The sequence below is a fragment of the Phyllostomus discolor genome, chromosome 5, assembly GCF_004126475.2.
Source record: "Phyllostomus discolor isolate MPI-MPIP mPhyDis1 chromosome 5, mPhyDis1.pri.v3, whole genome shotgun sequence".
NCBI lineage: Eukaryota > Metazoa > Chordata > Mammalia > Chiroptera > Phyllostomidae > Phyllostomus > Phyllostomus discolor.
The window spans coordinates 108,110,420-108,126,566 of NC_040907.2; the positions used below are offsets into that span (position 1 = coordinate 108,110,420).

General features: G+C 42.1%; 1 protein-coding gene across 1 annotated transcript in view; it reads right to left on the minus strand.

Moving 5' to 3' along the window:
* WDFY4 (WDFY family member 4) overlaps positions 1 to 16,147 on the minus strand; it is a 324,491-nt gene that overhangs the window by 38,103 nt on the left and 270,241 nt on the right. The window contains 2 exon segments of the mRNA XM_028512450.2: positions 13,469 to 13,578; positions 14,413 to 14,530. Of these exon segments, the coding sequence (XP_028368251.1) occupies positions 13,469 to 13,578; positions 14,413 to 14,530 (228 nt within the window).

Genomic DNA, 16,147 nt, shown 5'->3' on the forward strand with positions numbered 1-16,147 from the left:
AGGGGCTGTGAACACCCATGGAGTCTGTGGACACGGCTAAGGAGAGTTGAGAGTTAGGCCCAGCTGGGCCGTGACAGGCCGTGACCCAGTAGTCCCTGGTCTGGTTGGGAAATTGGGTTGTGTGAGAGGCCAGGCCTCTGTACAGAGTGGCAGGCTTGAGTAGGAGGAATTTCTCAAAAAGAAAAAGTAAAAAAAAATAGACACTTTTTGGGGAATTCTACAGCAGCAGCTCCAGCCTCCTCTCCACTGGGGATGTGGCATGCAAAGCCCTGCACACCCCCATAGCCCTGGGAAGAGGGCTTATCTGAACCTGAGGGATTGGAGGTGGCCTGGCCACCCGCAACCCAGGGAGAGTGTGCTCTATCAAAGGCCCCGAGTCCAAAACCCTAACCCCAGGCAGAGTGCGCTCTGAGGAAGGCTGGGCCACCACAAGCAAAGTCCCAGGGAGAGGCACCCGGTTAACCCTGGGGAGAGTGTACAACCAAACTGTGGAACTTGAGGGGCTAGAGGCTGCTGGGAAGCTAACCTGGAGGCTTACTACTCCTGATTAAGAAGGGAGAAAAGCACAATCAATTGCCCCTCAGCCTGCTGCAGCCAGGAAGACCAGCAAAACCGGCTTGGCTAGGTTGAAGCCAGCAAGAGACTTTTTTTTAAAGTAATTCTTTATTTTTTTAATTTTTATTATTTTTTATCTTTTAACTCCTTTTCCCTCTCTTTCCCTCTTTTTTGTTTAATTCCACCATACTTTCTTTCCCATTTTATCTGTTCTTCCTTCCTTCTTCTTCTTCTTTTTTTAATTCCCACAAGTGAGACAAAAAAACCTGGAACTGTGAAAAGACCAGAGTTGGACCCAAAGAGGGGCCATCCTAACAGCTGAGATGGTGAGACAAATTACACTTTACTACTACAGAGAACCTACAAGTTATTGCATATTATTATTATTATTATTACATCTTTTATTTTATTAGTATTTTTGTATTCCTCTTCTTTCTATTTAGTCTTCTTTGCTTGGCTGGTTAAATTGTATTGTTTGGTAGGTTTTCCTTGTTCTCTCTTTCATAGTGTATTGTTAATTTACTGTCCTTCACTTCACTTGTGTTCCATTAGCATACTACTACAGGTCCTATACTTCCTATTCTTGTTATCCAGATCACAGAGATTCTGTCACATGATTGTTGCTTCATTATTATTGTAAATAATAGCTGTTCCATACAATTGTAAATACTACACAACACTCCTTCCAGATCTTAGCTCATTTCAAAGTTTCCTGAACTCTATTACCATAGCGGTTAACTCTATTCTCTCACACACTACACCGATTTACTAACTTTTACTGTCACCTTACCTCAAAATCTGACCTACCACAACCTCACTTCCTTCTAGATCCAGCTCACAATCCTTCCCTCCCCAAGAGTATTATCTTCTTTCCACACTTTCTAAAAAGTGGCTAGTTGGGTGGAAGACCACAGTTAACACTATACATAGCCAAAGGATCTCCTATCTCTTCTCTACCAGCTGCTACTGTAAATATCATAGAATACACTCTTGCTGTTTTAAACCATTATGCTTTCCCCCTTGAACTGATCACAAAAAAGAATAGGTGGAAGCTGTGAACACCAGGATACCTCCTGGGAGAGGAAACCCAACAACAAAGGAACCAGTAACATATAACAACAGAAGAAGGTGAAGGAGGGAGTGGAAGCCACATTAACCTGAATCCAGGACCTATCTGGAAATACAACTAAATACAAGAGAAATTATCCAGAACAAACAATTGAACAAAAGCAAGAGAGAATCCTCAAAACCTTGTACACACAGAAGAACAAGCTTCAACACAACCTGCCCACACTAGCACAACAAAATATGAGAGGTGGTGGACAGAGTGACCCTCAGTTAACCAGCTGGTGAGAAGGACCCACCAAAAAAATGCCCAACGACAGTTGAAACTCAAAGACAAACACAAGCCAACATAAATGACAGCCCAAGACCAGTGAGCTTGGGAGATCAAGGAGATGGCACCACTGAACAGGTATTCTTACCATAGAAGTGTTGGGAGATACCCTGCTGGGTTTCAGCAGCTGTAACACCACCCCCCCCCATGGCTAAGGCTGAGTGAGTGACCTTCAGACCATAAGCCATTAGGGGGACAAAGCTTATCTCCCTGGCAGGAACCCTGCTTCTGCTCCTTTTTCTGTAACTGGCCCCCAATGCTCGATCAGTTAGCCAATGACGAGTAAGATTCCCCAAGGAGGGAATGACCTGAGACAAGCATGATCATGTGGAGGCCCCAGGGAAGGACTTTGGGGGCTACAGCAAAAGGGGGTGATGGATCCTCACCCACCAGCTTTGACAAAGCCTAAGTCCTCATCCTGCCTGGGAAAAGTCTCCTAATTTCTTGGCTATCTTGCCTCATCTGCCTGACTTAATCCTGAAAAAATAACAGAGGGCAGTACAGCCATGTGCTGGAAAGGGCAGGTTCCCCAGGTGATCAGGCCTGAGAAAGAATACATAAACTCCTGTGAAACTTGCTTTGCTAAGAATGTTCTCAATTAAATGATAAAGATCTGAGCAGGAAATGGATTTGTCTCCCAAAGTTTTGTAGCCTGTTAGCTAACAGACTCTGACTGAGAATGGGCCCTCAGAATTCTTTGTATGTTATCTATTGTTTGATCCTTACTGCCTGACAATGATTAATAAACTTTACCTGTATTCCTGAGCAATTTAAAGACAATAAAAACCTATGAAGGGAAGGATCGGTGCTTTCTCCCATAGAGAGAGTGGCCAGGCTGCTCTAAGGCACCCTCCCCTTGAAAAGGTAGCTGTGTGATCCCTTTTCCTCCACAGGACTCAGTAATCCATGTGAATGTATCTGGTCTTATCCATAACGCCATGGACACTGCAGGCCAGTGTCTGCATCAGAAGTTCACACCATAAACCCAGGGAGTCAGGAGAGATAAATTTAAGAAGCTGAGGTTAACCAGAAGAGTCTCAAAAACACCTGGAAGACAAAGACACAATCCCCAAATAAAGGAAAGGAGGAATCCTCAGACAGCATGTTAAATGAAATACAGGCAACTCAACTATCAGATATTGAGTTCAACGTAATGGTTATCAGGAAGCTCAATGAGCTCACAGAGAATTACCAGAAACTACAGGGAAACTACAATGAACTCACTGCACACAATAGCAACATGAAAAAGGAAACAGAAACTATTAACAAGGTCCAAGAGCAAATGAAGAATGCAATTTCTGAACTGAAGAACACAGTAGAAGGAATCAAAAACAGGCTAGATAAAACAGAAGATAAGATCAGTGAGCTGGAAGACAAGGTAGGAGGAAAAAAAAAACAGAAAGAGCAAGGAAAGGAAAAGAGGCTCAGAAAGAATGAAGAGGGAATAAGGGAAATGCAGGACAATATGAAATATAATAATGTCCATATAAGAGGGGAAACAGAAGGAGAAGAAGAGCAAGCAATAGCAAACCTGTTTGAAAAAGTAAGGACAGAAAACTTCCCTAATTTGATGAAAGAAAAAGCCACAAAAATCCAGGAAACACAGAGAGTCCTAATCAAGAGGAACCCAAAGAGGCCTACTTTAAGACATGTCATAATTAAAATGGCAAAATTCCAAGACAAAGAGAGGATCTTAAAGGCAGCAAGGCAGAAACAGGAAGCAACATACAAGAGAGCCCCAATAAGGTTAGCAGCTGACTTCTCAATGGAAATGCTCCAAGCCAGAAGAGAATGGCAAGAAACATTCCAAGTAATGAGAACCACAGGTCTGCAACCAAGGCTACTTTACCCAGCAAGGCTCTCAATCAAGATAGGAGGAGGCCAAATAAGGAGCTTCCCAGACAAAAGAAATCTAAAAAAATGCACCTCCACCAAACCAGCTCTGCAAGAGATGCTAAAGGGACTGCTTTATGGAAAGCAAGGAAGAGAGAGACAGAGAGAAGAACACAAATACAAAAATGGCAATGAATAAGTACCTATCAATAATAACCTTAAATGTAAATGGACTAAATGCTCCAAGCAAAAGACATAGAATAGCTGAATGGATAAGAAAGCATGAACCACATGTATGCTGCTTACAAGAGACTGACTTCAGAACAAAAGACCTACACAGACTGAAAGTGAAGGGCTGGAAACAAATATTCCAAGCAAACAAACAGGAAGAAAAAGCCAGGTAGCAATACTCATATCAGACAAAATAGACTTCAAAAAAGGGGCCATAAAGAGAAACACAGAAGGTCACTTCATAATATTCAAGAGAAGAATCCACCAAGAAGACATAAACATTATAAATATACATGCACCCAACATAACAACACCCAAATACATACAGAAAATTGTAGAGGACTTCAGGAAAGATGTTGACAGCAACACAATTATAGTAGGGAATTTTAACATCCCATTGTCAAAAATGGACAGATCTTCCAAACAAAATATCAACGAAGATATTGTGGCATTGAACAATACCCTAGATGAAATGGACTTAACTGATACGTAGAGAGTCTTTCATCCCAAAGAAGCTAAGTACATATTCTTTTCAAACCTGCATGGACCATTTTCAAAGATAGACCACATTATAGGACACAAAGCAAGCTTCAACAAATTCAAGAAAATTGAAATCATATCTAGCATTTTCTCTGACCACAAGGGACTGAAACTAGAAACAAACCCTAGGCCAAAAAACCCAAAACACTCAAAATCATGGAGATTGAATAGCACACTATGAAACAATGAATGGGTCAAGAATGAAATTAGGGAAGAAATCAAAATGTTTCTGGAAACAAAGGAAAATGAACTCACAACAACCCAAAACTTATGGGACACAGCCAACGCAGTCCTGAAAGGGAAGTTCATAGTGATACAGGCCTACCTAAAAAAAGATAGAAATATTTCAAACAAACAACCTACCCCTACGTCTACAAGAACTCGAGGAACAACAACAAAGACAGCCCAGAGCAAGTAGAAGGAAGGAAATAACCAACATCAAAGCAGAATTAAATAACATAGAGACTAAAAGTACAATTCTAAGGATCAGTGAATCCAGGAGCTGGTTCTTAGGAAAGATAAACAAAACTGAAAAGCCTTTAAGCAGGCTTATCAAGAAAAAAAGAGAAAGGATCCAGATAAACACAATCAGAAATGAAAGAGGAGAGATTACAACTGACACCACAGAAATAGACTTCAAAAAAAGGGGCCATAAAGAGAGACACAGACGGTCACTTCATAATACTCAAGACCTACTTTCTTAAAGGATTCTAAGAAATTACTATGAAGAACTGTATGCCAAGAAATTTGAAAACCTAGGTGAAGTGGACAAATTTCTAGAAAAAAATAATCTTCAAAAACTCAATAAAAAAAGCAGAAAGCCTGAACAGCCCAATAACAGCAGATCAAATTGAAGCAGTAATCAAAAGACTCCCGACACACAAAAGTCTGGGTCTGGACAGTTTCACAGGAGAATTCTACAAAGCATTTAAGGAAGAGCTAACCCCTATCCTTCACAGACTATTCCAAAAAATCCAGAATGATGGAAGACTCCCAAACTCTTTTTATGAAGCCAGCATCATCCTAATCCCCAAACCAGATAAAGACACAACAAAGAAAAAAAAAAAAAAACTTCAGGCCAATATCGCTGATTAACATAGACACTAAAATCCTCAACAAAATACTGGCAAATTGCATCCAGCAATACATTAAAAAGATCATACACCATGTCCATGTGGGATTCATCCCAGGGATGCAAGGATGGTACAATACTTGAAAATCAGTAAAAGTAATACATCATGTAAACAAAAGCAAAGGCAAAAATCACATGATCATAGCAATAGATGCTCAAAAAGCATTTGACAAGGTACAGCACCCATTTATGATAAAAACACTCAGTGAAGTGGGAGTAGAGGGAGCTTTCCTCAACATAATAAAGGCCATATGTGAGAGACCTACAGCCAACATCATAGTCAATGGGAAACAACTAAATATTTCCCACTGAGATCAGGAACAAGACAAGGTTGTCCACTTTCACCACTTTTATTCAATATAGTATTGGAAGTTTTAGCCACAGCAATCAGACAAGAAAAAGAAATAAAAGGCATCCAAATTGGAAAGGAGGAAACAAAACTGTCATTGTTTGCAGATGACATGATAGTGTATGTAAAAAATCCTATAGACTCAGCTCAAAACCTGCTCTACCTAATAAATTAATTTGGCAAAACAGTGGGATACAAAGTCAATATTCAGAAATCAAAGGCATTTTTGTAAACCAACAATGAAACATCAGAAGAAGAAATCAAGACAAAATCACATTTGATACAGCAACAAGAAAAATAAAATACCTAGGAATAAACCTAACCAAGGAGGGGAAAGACCTGTACTCAGAAAACTACACAACACTGAAGAAATAAATCAAGGAAGACACAAACAAATGGAAACATATACCATGTTCATGGATTGGAAGAATTAACATCATCAACAGGTCCATAACACCCAAAGCAATCCACAGGTTCAATGCAATACGTACTAAAGTACTAATGGCATATTTTACAGACATAGAACAAACACTTTAACATTTATGTAGAACCATAAACAACTCTAAATAGCTGCTGCAATTTTGAGAAAGAAGGGCAAAGTAGGAGAGACCACAATACCTGATACTAAACTGTATTACAAGGACACTGTAATCAAAACAGCCTGGTACTGGCATAAAAACAGGCATATGGACCATTGGAACAGAACAGAGAGCCCAGAAGTAAACCCAAGTCTCTATGGTCAATTAATTTTCAAGAAAGGGGGCAGCAACATAAAATGGAGTAAGAATATCCTCTTCAACAAATGGTGTTGGGAGAGCTGTATAGCTACATGCAAAAAAAAAAAAAATGAAACTCAAGCACCAACTTACACCATCCACAAAAATAAATTCAAGGTGGATAAAAGACTTAAATATAAGCCATGTCACTATTAAAATCCTAGAGGAGAACATAGGCAGGAAAATCTCACACAGCAATATTTTCAGTGATATGTCCTCTAGAGCAAGGGACATAATGGAAAAAATAAACAAGTGGGATCTCACCAAAATAAAAAGCATCTACATGGCTAAAGAAAAGAGTATTAAAATAAAAAGAGAATCAACTGTATGAGAAAACATATTTACCAATGATACCTTAGACAAGGGTTTAATCTCCAAAATATATAAAGAACTCAAAAGACCCTACTCTAGGAAGACAAGCAACCCCATTAACAAATGGGTAAAGGACTTGAACAAACACTTCTCCCAGGAGGACATACAGAGGATCCAGAGACACATGCTCAGTACTGCTAGCTACAAGAGAGATGCAAATTAAAACCACAATGAGGCACCACTTCACACCATTCAGAATGGCCATCATAAACAAAGCAACAAACAAGTGTTGGAGAGGTTGTGGAGAAAAGGGGACCCTAGTGCACTGTTGGTGGGATTGCAGATTGGTACAACCACTATGGAAAACAGTATGGAATTTTCTCAGAAAACTAAAAATGGAACTTCCTTTTGACCCAGCAATTCTACTGCTAGGATTATATCCTAAGAACCCTGAAACACCAATCCAAAAGCACCTACACACCCCAGTGTTCATAGTAGCACAATTTACAATAGCCAATTGCTGGAAGCAACCTACGTGCCCATCACTAAATGAATGGATCAAAAAACTATGGTCCATTTACATAATGGAATTCTATGCAGCAGAAAGAAAGAAGGAGCTCCAACCCTTTGATATCATGGGTGCAACTGGAAAGCATTATGCTAAGCAAAATAAGTCAGGCAGTGAAAGACAAATACCATATGATCTCACCTTTAACAGGAATCTAATCAACAAAACAAACAAACAAGCAAAATATAACCAAACACAGAAAGAGAGAACAGGCTGACAGCAGTAGGAGGAGGGGAGGGAATTTCAGGAGAAGGGAGGAAGGGTTTGCTGGACTAGTAAAAAGGACACATGGACAATAATAAGGGTGGGGATGGTGATGAGAGGGAGAAGGGGAGAGTTGGGGTGGAGGTAAAGGGCAGAAAACTGTACTTGAACAACAATTAAAATTTAAAAAAACCCAGAAAATCCCATAATTATGGAATATTGGTTAAAACAAGAAACATTCTTGAAAGGAGTGTTCTGTAATAAAGTTACTACCTGTTTGTGGATAAAGTCAATGTACACCCGTGTCCCTGGGTAAATATATCTATTGTGACATTCTCAAACCCTGATCCAATGTGGGTAGGAAAACTATGTTGAAAAAAAAATTCAAATTTAATCCATATCCTCAAGAATATCAGCAATTGCATGTGCTCGAGGACACTTAAGCACAAAGGTATTTTTAAAATACATGCTAGAAAGTCTATTCCTTCTCTCAGGTGGTACTGACCCAAATCAACCACTGCCACGTGTAAATAATGGGATTGCTTCTGTGAGATGGTTGACAGCCTGCTCTCTTAACAGATATTTTTTCTAGTCATTTACAAACATCTCATGTGAACGATTTCCTTACAGCACCCTGTGGTTACATCAACTGATCTCAGCTGCTGTTCTTCTTCCATCAAAAAGACAGTGTGTGGTGAAAAGCACCTCAGCTTTGGAATCAAGCTAACTTGGATGGGAATTTTAGCACCCACTACAGTGTGAACTTGAGAGAGTTCCTCAGTCCCTTTAATTTCCCATGGTCTCCTCCACCAGCCTGGATGATTGTTGTGGGTGTGAAAACAATGTGTGTATGAGTGTGTGAGAGTGTGAGTGAGTGAAAATGTCAATGTGGGTGAGTGTGAGTGTGTGTCAGCGTGCAGGTGAGTGCAAAGTGTGTAAGGGTGACCGTGAATGCGTATATATGCCCATGTGTGTGATGTACCTTGGGCAGTGCCAGGCCCACAGGAAGAGGTGTGGGATGAGCCCAGCTCCTGTGTCCCTTTCCTGTCATAGACTAGAACTGGGGAGCAATCCTGAGTATGGGCCCCAATCTCAGTGTACACAGGAAAGGTAACCAGAGGCTCAAAAAAGTAAAAAGGACTTAGAAATTATTGGAAGTAGAAGGTGGAGTGTAGGGGGAAGTAAAGAGGGTTAGGATCCTGGGATGGTTTGGGGGCAGGAAAGACTAAATGCCTATGGGATGGGAATGGAAAATGGCTTATGCATCATCGAGGCAGTTTTGTAGTGGAGAGTAGGACTTGGCTTTCTGTCAACTTCCACAGAAAATACCTGACTCCGGAAGCTAAGAGCTGGGGGTCCAACATCAGATCTTCGAAGCCCATGGACCAGTTAAGTTACTTTGTCAGTCTTATTCTTCTTGACTGAGGACAGCTGACTCCAGAGTAGCCATCAGCCTTCCTCCCTGTAGGGTATGGCCTTTTACTCAACAAATAAAACCCATAAAGGCATTTTGAAAATCTGCTTCCTACTCTTAAGGGGTGGAGAGCAGACATATATGGTGCACTTAGACATAGCCAAGCAGTTCGTTCTCATGCAGTGTCTCACTTAAGTCTTACCACTAGCTGAGTCAAAAGAAACAGGATCAGTTATTCAACACTATACCAATAGAAAGTTCTACAGCCAGGACTTCTTCCCCAGTCTGTCTGACTCTATTACAGTGCATTTTTTAACAAGTCTCACTGAGTCAGTATAATAATAATTATACCTTTATTTTTGACATAGCTCTGCCAAGACCTGGGGCTGGCACCAGAGAGGCTCCCAGGTGAATAGCCTGGGCTGGCCAAGAGCTACCTGTGGCTCTCAGCTTCTCCGTAGCTACCATATGTCTTACACAAAAGACGGCCATCTCACCTCAGGTGGTTCAAAAAATCCCCACTGCTGGTAACAGCTGACTTCACACAGTCTGTGACTTAATTAACACAGCACTTTATTTCAGCTTCTTATTAAATACAGTAGCACCACCACCACTGAGCCCTCACTGGGGCACTGGCTGCCTTGCTCTGCCCCGCCTAGGTTGAATCTGAGCTCAGGCCTGGAAGTATCTGGTACTTTCACCGAGTCAGAAACAGGAACCTGGCTGTGGCCCCAGCAGCAGCGTGGCCTCCCAGTTGCTCACAGACACCAGCTCCTCCAGGCAGGTGAGGTTCCCAAGGGTTATAGCATCCTGCAGGCAAACCTCACTCCATCAGGCAGCTGTCATACCTCCAAGGGAATGGGGCCAACAGAGCATAGCTGACTCCTATCTGGGTCACCCTGTCTGTGTGTGTCACCTGTTCAGGTCATACTGCACATAGCCATATATTCTAGATTTAAGAGTCTATCATTGTAATAAATGGTTTAAGGCAGAAAAACAAACACACATGGCATCAATTCTAGGACCTGCTCAAACTCAGTAAGGTATAAATGTGAAGGGAATATAGCACAACTGATACCCAGGAGTCATAATATGCTCACTGAAATTCTTAGGCTCCGTGTGACAGCCCTCACATGGAGGCAGCATCTCACACAGATGCAGCTGGTCACATCTCTGCACACTGCCCAGCGGGCAGGCTGCTGTGCCCGAAGAATTCTGTGCCTGCCTCTTACTGCATCAGCCCACACTGGGTGCACCACATAGGCACACAACTCTTCACATAGAGGGTACCTCCATGACCAAGCCATCCTGCAGGAGAATAACTCTGGCTCACTCACAATAACAGCAAACAAGCAGAGCTTGCTTACTGCAGAAGGGAGAAGTGTACACTTTCTTATGCTGATGGTTGCAGGTACGTCTGGCTCTAGAACCACACAACATTCTCCTATTGCCACTCCCCAGATAAATGAGGAAGACCTCAGTGCCTGGATTCTGCACCCTCTCTACCATTTTTACTCTTTCCTGCTCTACTTTCCACACTGGGATTGGGAGTCTCAGGCTGTTGAGAATATAGAGGCTTTTTTCCTTATTACCACACAAGGGCGAGGCAAAGGTCTCTTGAAAACAAATGGTCCTGCCCACTAGAAGGGAAGATGCTGAGCTCAGAAAGATGCCATAACATTCCTAAGAAGTCCTGTGAAGTCCCCAGGGCTTCAAAGGAGAGCTGGGCATGTTCCCCCTAGATGTATCCTTTGTACCCATTCCCTTGAGAGCTAAAATTCATCTTTTATTTAAGGGGAAAAAGCAGATGGTTGGTTCTTCTGCTAGTTCCAAAGGCTTGAAACAGTTGTGACCCACTAGAAAAGGCAGTTAAAAATTGTTGAAAGCAATTTAGAAGTAAACATGGAGAGCTCAATGTGGCTTAGATGGGTCAATAAGCCACAGGTAGATTTGAATCTGGAAAAATCAGAGTCATATCAGATTTCAACATGGGAGACAAAGGCTCAAACTAATGGCTGCAGATAGGCCAGTATGAAAGCACATAATATTGGCTCTGACATTCTCATACTGATTCATACCATCTCAAACCAGTTTGGACTGGTCACCAATGGACCAAACTGACTAAAATAAGATCAAACCAGTTGTGACTAGCTTCAAAGTGGCATTAACCCAGTATCCTTCTGGATTCACAGCACACTCTTTCTTCTGGATCATGCCACATTGCAACACTCAGATGCTGTCCAGACTGTTTTGAATTAGCTTAAAAGGGGATGAGGCGGAAGGGACAGCTAGAACAAGTTTAGGCTTGCTCAGATTAGGCCTACCCTGATTGCAGCGGGAAGAAGAAAACTAACAATGATAAAATAAAGTCTTTAGCTCAGGGTTGTACACTACATAGAAGGAAACTAAGTATGTAGTGTACAGCCCTGAGCTAGAGATTTTACCCACACTGTGCCATTTAATCTCAGTAGCCTGATGAGGTATGTATAATTACTCCTATTTCCTGAGGTATTACAATAAGGTGTGGAAGATTTTGTATCTATTGAGTGGCAGAGCTGTAATGCAAATCTCGTGGCTGGTACTCTTTCTACTTCACCCTGCCCTCTCTCCATGTGAAAGACTCTGAGTAACAGGTAGAAATGTGCTTTAATAGATTAGACCATAGGACAAGGAGAAAACTTAAGGCTCCAGAACTCCCTAAATGGAAAGTCTTAACAAAATGCATCACCCTCATCATCAACAATGATCATCATTTTTTGTGGATTAATGAGCAAAAGCTGGATGGGATTCCTGGCATGGAGTATAGCTCTGGGACCAATGTGTTCCAAACCAAACGTACTTAAAATGCTGGATGCCTGAGAAAGTCTCAGGGGAAGCACATTTATTATTTTTGAGTGAATTTCCAGGGAGAGGGGTTACACAATGTCTAGACAAGCTATTCTGTCAAGAAGAGAGAAGACCGTGCCAAGAAACAGAACACAGGACATTTTTTGGCCATTGGAGAAAGCAACTTGACCTTGCCTACCCATTCCTGTCCAGAGGAGTGATCCCACCTCAGAGGAGTGATCACAAAGAGTGACCTTGCTGGTGAGGCAGACCAAAAAACACAAATCTTGGGACACTCATACTTTCCTTTGGTAAGATTTTATTGTCAGAGCAAGCCCGTGTATGTTCCATGGCCTGTTACCCACGCAGTCATGCCTTACTCTCCACAGGTCCCTAGCAAAGCCTGAATTGGGGCAGGTCCTAAATTTGGGTGTGTCCTGTATTTGCTGTGGAGTTGGCCAAGCCTGCAGGCTGCTGCTTGGCAACTTGGTGGTTGTCGCCAGTCAAAAGATTGCCCCTGGGACAACCAAAGAAACAGGATCCCAGTGATGAGGTCAGAAGGGGATGAGAGAAAAAAATCTCTGCTGCTCCCAAGGGACTGTCCAGCGATCCTGCGTGCATTGGACACCACTGCCCATTCAGACTTGCTCACTTCCTGTTCATATAAGGTGTCCAGGAAAAACAGAGGAGGCCAAGCTACCCTTGAATTTCAGATAAACACAATTTTTTAGTATAAATCATTGTCTACCTGAAATTCAAATTTACCTGAACAAGTTGTAGTTTTATTTGCAAAATCTGACAACCCCAAGCTGCCATGTTAATCTGTTTGTTCATGAGTAAGCAAGGTGATTATCTTCTTTATCTGATTTAGCTGTTCATTTCAGTATTCAAATATTTTGTTTGTCCCTTTAAACCTCTTGTATTTAGAGTAGCTTTATGTATTCTGTTATCATGAGTGCTATACTTTTTATTCTTCCTTCTTTGTGTTTATTTTTATAATCGTGGAAGACCTACCTTTAAGGAAATCTTTAAGCTTTCTGCTTTTCCTTTTCTACTAAAACCTGTTTAAAAATTCCCTGCATCTCTCTCATTTCTTATATTTCAGAGTCTTTTTGCAAGACTGTTGGGCAGACATACAGGTACAACTGGCAAAGAGCAGTGTGCCTACCAGACAGCCAGGAGACTGAAGCCAGTCAAGTGGGAATCACTGGCTGGAGACTGGATTTCTAGCAGGGTAGGTCCCTGCTCCATCCAAGCCCCACTGTTAGTCTGTGAGATATGCCTCTGTGTGTGTGTACATGTGCATGTGTGGAGGGGAGTGAGGGAGCTTACCTGCAGAGAACAGAAGGCCTGGGTAAAGGGTGGCATCCGGACCAGGTAGGAAGCAATGATGATGGCCGAGGAGTAGTGAGTACAGTAGTGACATTGGACAGTCATGTCTCCTGCAATGAAAGGAATTGCCTGGGTGGCTTTCCACCTGTGCTGGGGCAGGCTGCAGACACACAGACTGTATGGTGCTCAAGGATGAGCAGCAAACATGAGTCCTGCTTTGGAGAGAATCTGCAGGTCAGCAGAGCTTCAGTGTTCTGCTCACAGATGTCATAATTTGGTCAGTGGCTACCACTGGTAAAAAGCGCATTCAAGACTGAGATGCAACATCCCCCATGTCAAACACATGACAGAAAAATTTCTTATTAAAATACATTTTATGTATTAAATTTTAAGTAAATAGACCTAAAAGAGTCATAAAGGCAATAAGAGCACAGTGGCACATGAATAGGCAAAATTTGTAAAGGTGGTGTGCAGATGACCAAAGTTGGAGCCCTGAAATTTAAAGGTTATACTCTTGAATAAGTTGCTTGAACTCTCTGAGTTTCAATGTCCTTTTTGAAATAGTCCATTGTTTGCATGAATACAGGTTGGCCTGTGCTTGCAATATAGAAAACACTGCAGAAATGTTCATTTCCTCTGCATTTCCTGCACCTAGGTATGGAGGTATTAGCTGTTAGCACAATAGTTCTCAGTCCTTGTTGCACTTCAGCACAGACTAATTCCAATCAGAATTTCTAGAGATGGAGCCAGATCATCAGTATATTTTAAAAGCTCTCTAAGTGATTCTTACATGCAGCCAGGGTGTAGACCATGGGATTAAAGAGTTCTCTGTTGATGTGTAATTATTTGTAGGCTAAGTAATGGTTTAAATAGTTATCAATTATCATTTTAGGGCATTCAGATGAAGAGCATTGCAGAAAAAAATCAAGCTGGAGTCTACCCACCTTCAGTCTTCTCAACTTCTTTAAACCTCTGGATAAATTTCAGCTTTCTTTCCTTGGTCTGGGCTCCCATGGGCTTTGAAAGGTCTCGAAAAGTCTTGGGATTTGTCAGGTTCAATGTCTAAAAAGCAGATTGTGCAGCTGGAGTTAACTACCCTAGGCCCTCGTGTGCCCCAGTGAGATTTCAGGAGCCATGCTCTTTAGTTTTATGGTTTTCTTTACTGGTTTAGTATCATTTGGTCAGAACCTTCTGGTGATTAGAAGGTATGCTGAGGTTTAATGACCCTGGAACCAGTGATCCACAAAGACTTCATAGGAGGGAGATGAAAAATTAGAGGAGGGGAAGATTGAGTTCACACTGAACCTGTTCCAAGTTGACCCAAATCAGAACATCACCACCAGTTACTGAAAAGTTGTGTTCAAAAGAATTCCTTTTGTCTCTGAGGTACTTGACACAGCCTTCCTGAAGCAGTTTGCTTAAATAGTTCAAGGTCCCTGTTTAGAATCAAACTGGTTTTCTAGGAAGTGAGAAATCATTTGTTTGGGGAGGAAAGTAGAGGGGCAGCCTCATTTCTTGGGATACCCACTGCAAAATGAAGGCGTAGAAGGTTGCCCCTTCCTCTGCCCTTAGGAACACACAACAGTGGTGCCCTGAAGAGTTTTTGGGGCCAGGCATCCTCAATATTTTAGTTTATCAAGATGTTCTGTGTGTTAGCAGAGGGACCACATTCTCCCCAGGTTTGCATGTCTGTATAGAAGGAGGGGTTTTTAACCTGCTTCCTTGTCACTAGCAATTCCCCAGGGGTCAGCGACTGTCACCACCTCACACCTGCAGAAACTAGGTGTGGGCAAGAGAGAAGCAGGCTCTCTAAGACTCCAAGGTGCCACCATATGTGGGGACCCACATTCAGCCATGGCCGATTTTGCCAGGGCAGAATGGGGCTTCATAGCTGTAAGATCTCCTGATTCTTCAAAAAGTAATGGAAATCCAGATTTGGGGGAGGAATCTTTGTTTTTAAATGCCAATAAGTGATCAGAATTTAGGGCTAAACCAAAGAGGTTGGTAAGCCAGCACTTTGTAAAATGTGAGTTAAAACTTCAATTTGCAAATTTTATTTTAGAAATACTTCATATGGCTGGTGAGAAAAGTTGTTCTGTGTTAACTGCCTTAAGTGGGGATGGGAGGTTACAAAAAACTGAGGACACCTTTCCAAAATCCTGAGGGTCAGTCATCTAAGCAGCACCAGGCAGGACTGGGTGTGACTGGTCTGAACCAGGACCCAGACACCTTCTTCCCCTTACACACACACACACACACACACACACACACACCTCCTGACAGCCAGAGCCAGGTGATGGAGACACTGCTGCATAGTCTGGTCTTCCCTGTGTGACACCACCTTGGTCCAACTGTGTCAGTTCTCCTTTTTACCCCTCCCCTACCTGCTGGGGACCAAGACAAGAAGCCAAAAAAGTGAATTATCTGGTCTTGCCATTAGCCTCTCCTATTGCTACATGTCTCACTCCAGACACTAGGCCAAGTGCACAGACTACCACTTCAGGCTGAAGTTGGGCTACAGTGGAGTAGTTCATTCGTTCTGTCTCTGTGTCTCTCTCTTACTTTTGTCCTTCCTTCCCACAACACCCCACCCCAATACACACATACTGTTGATTCCAAGAAAAATTCTATGGCTCACTTCATGTAAAGGACCATGTTGGTCCACAACATTCTCAGCCG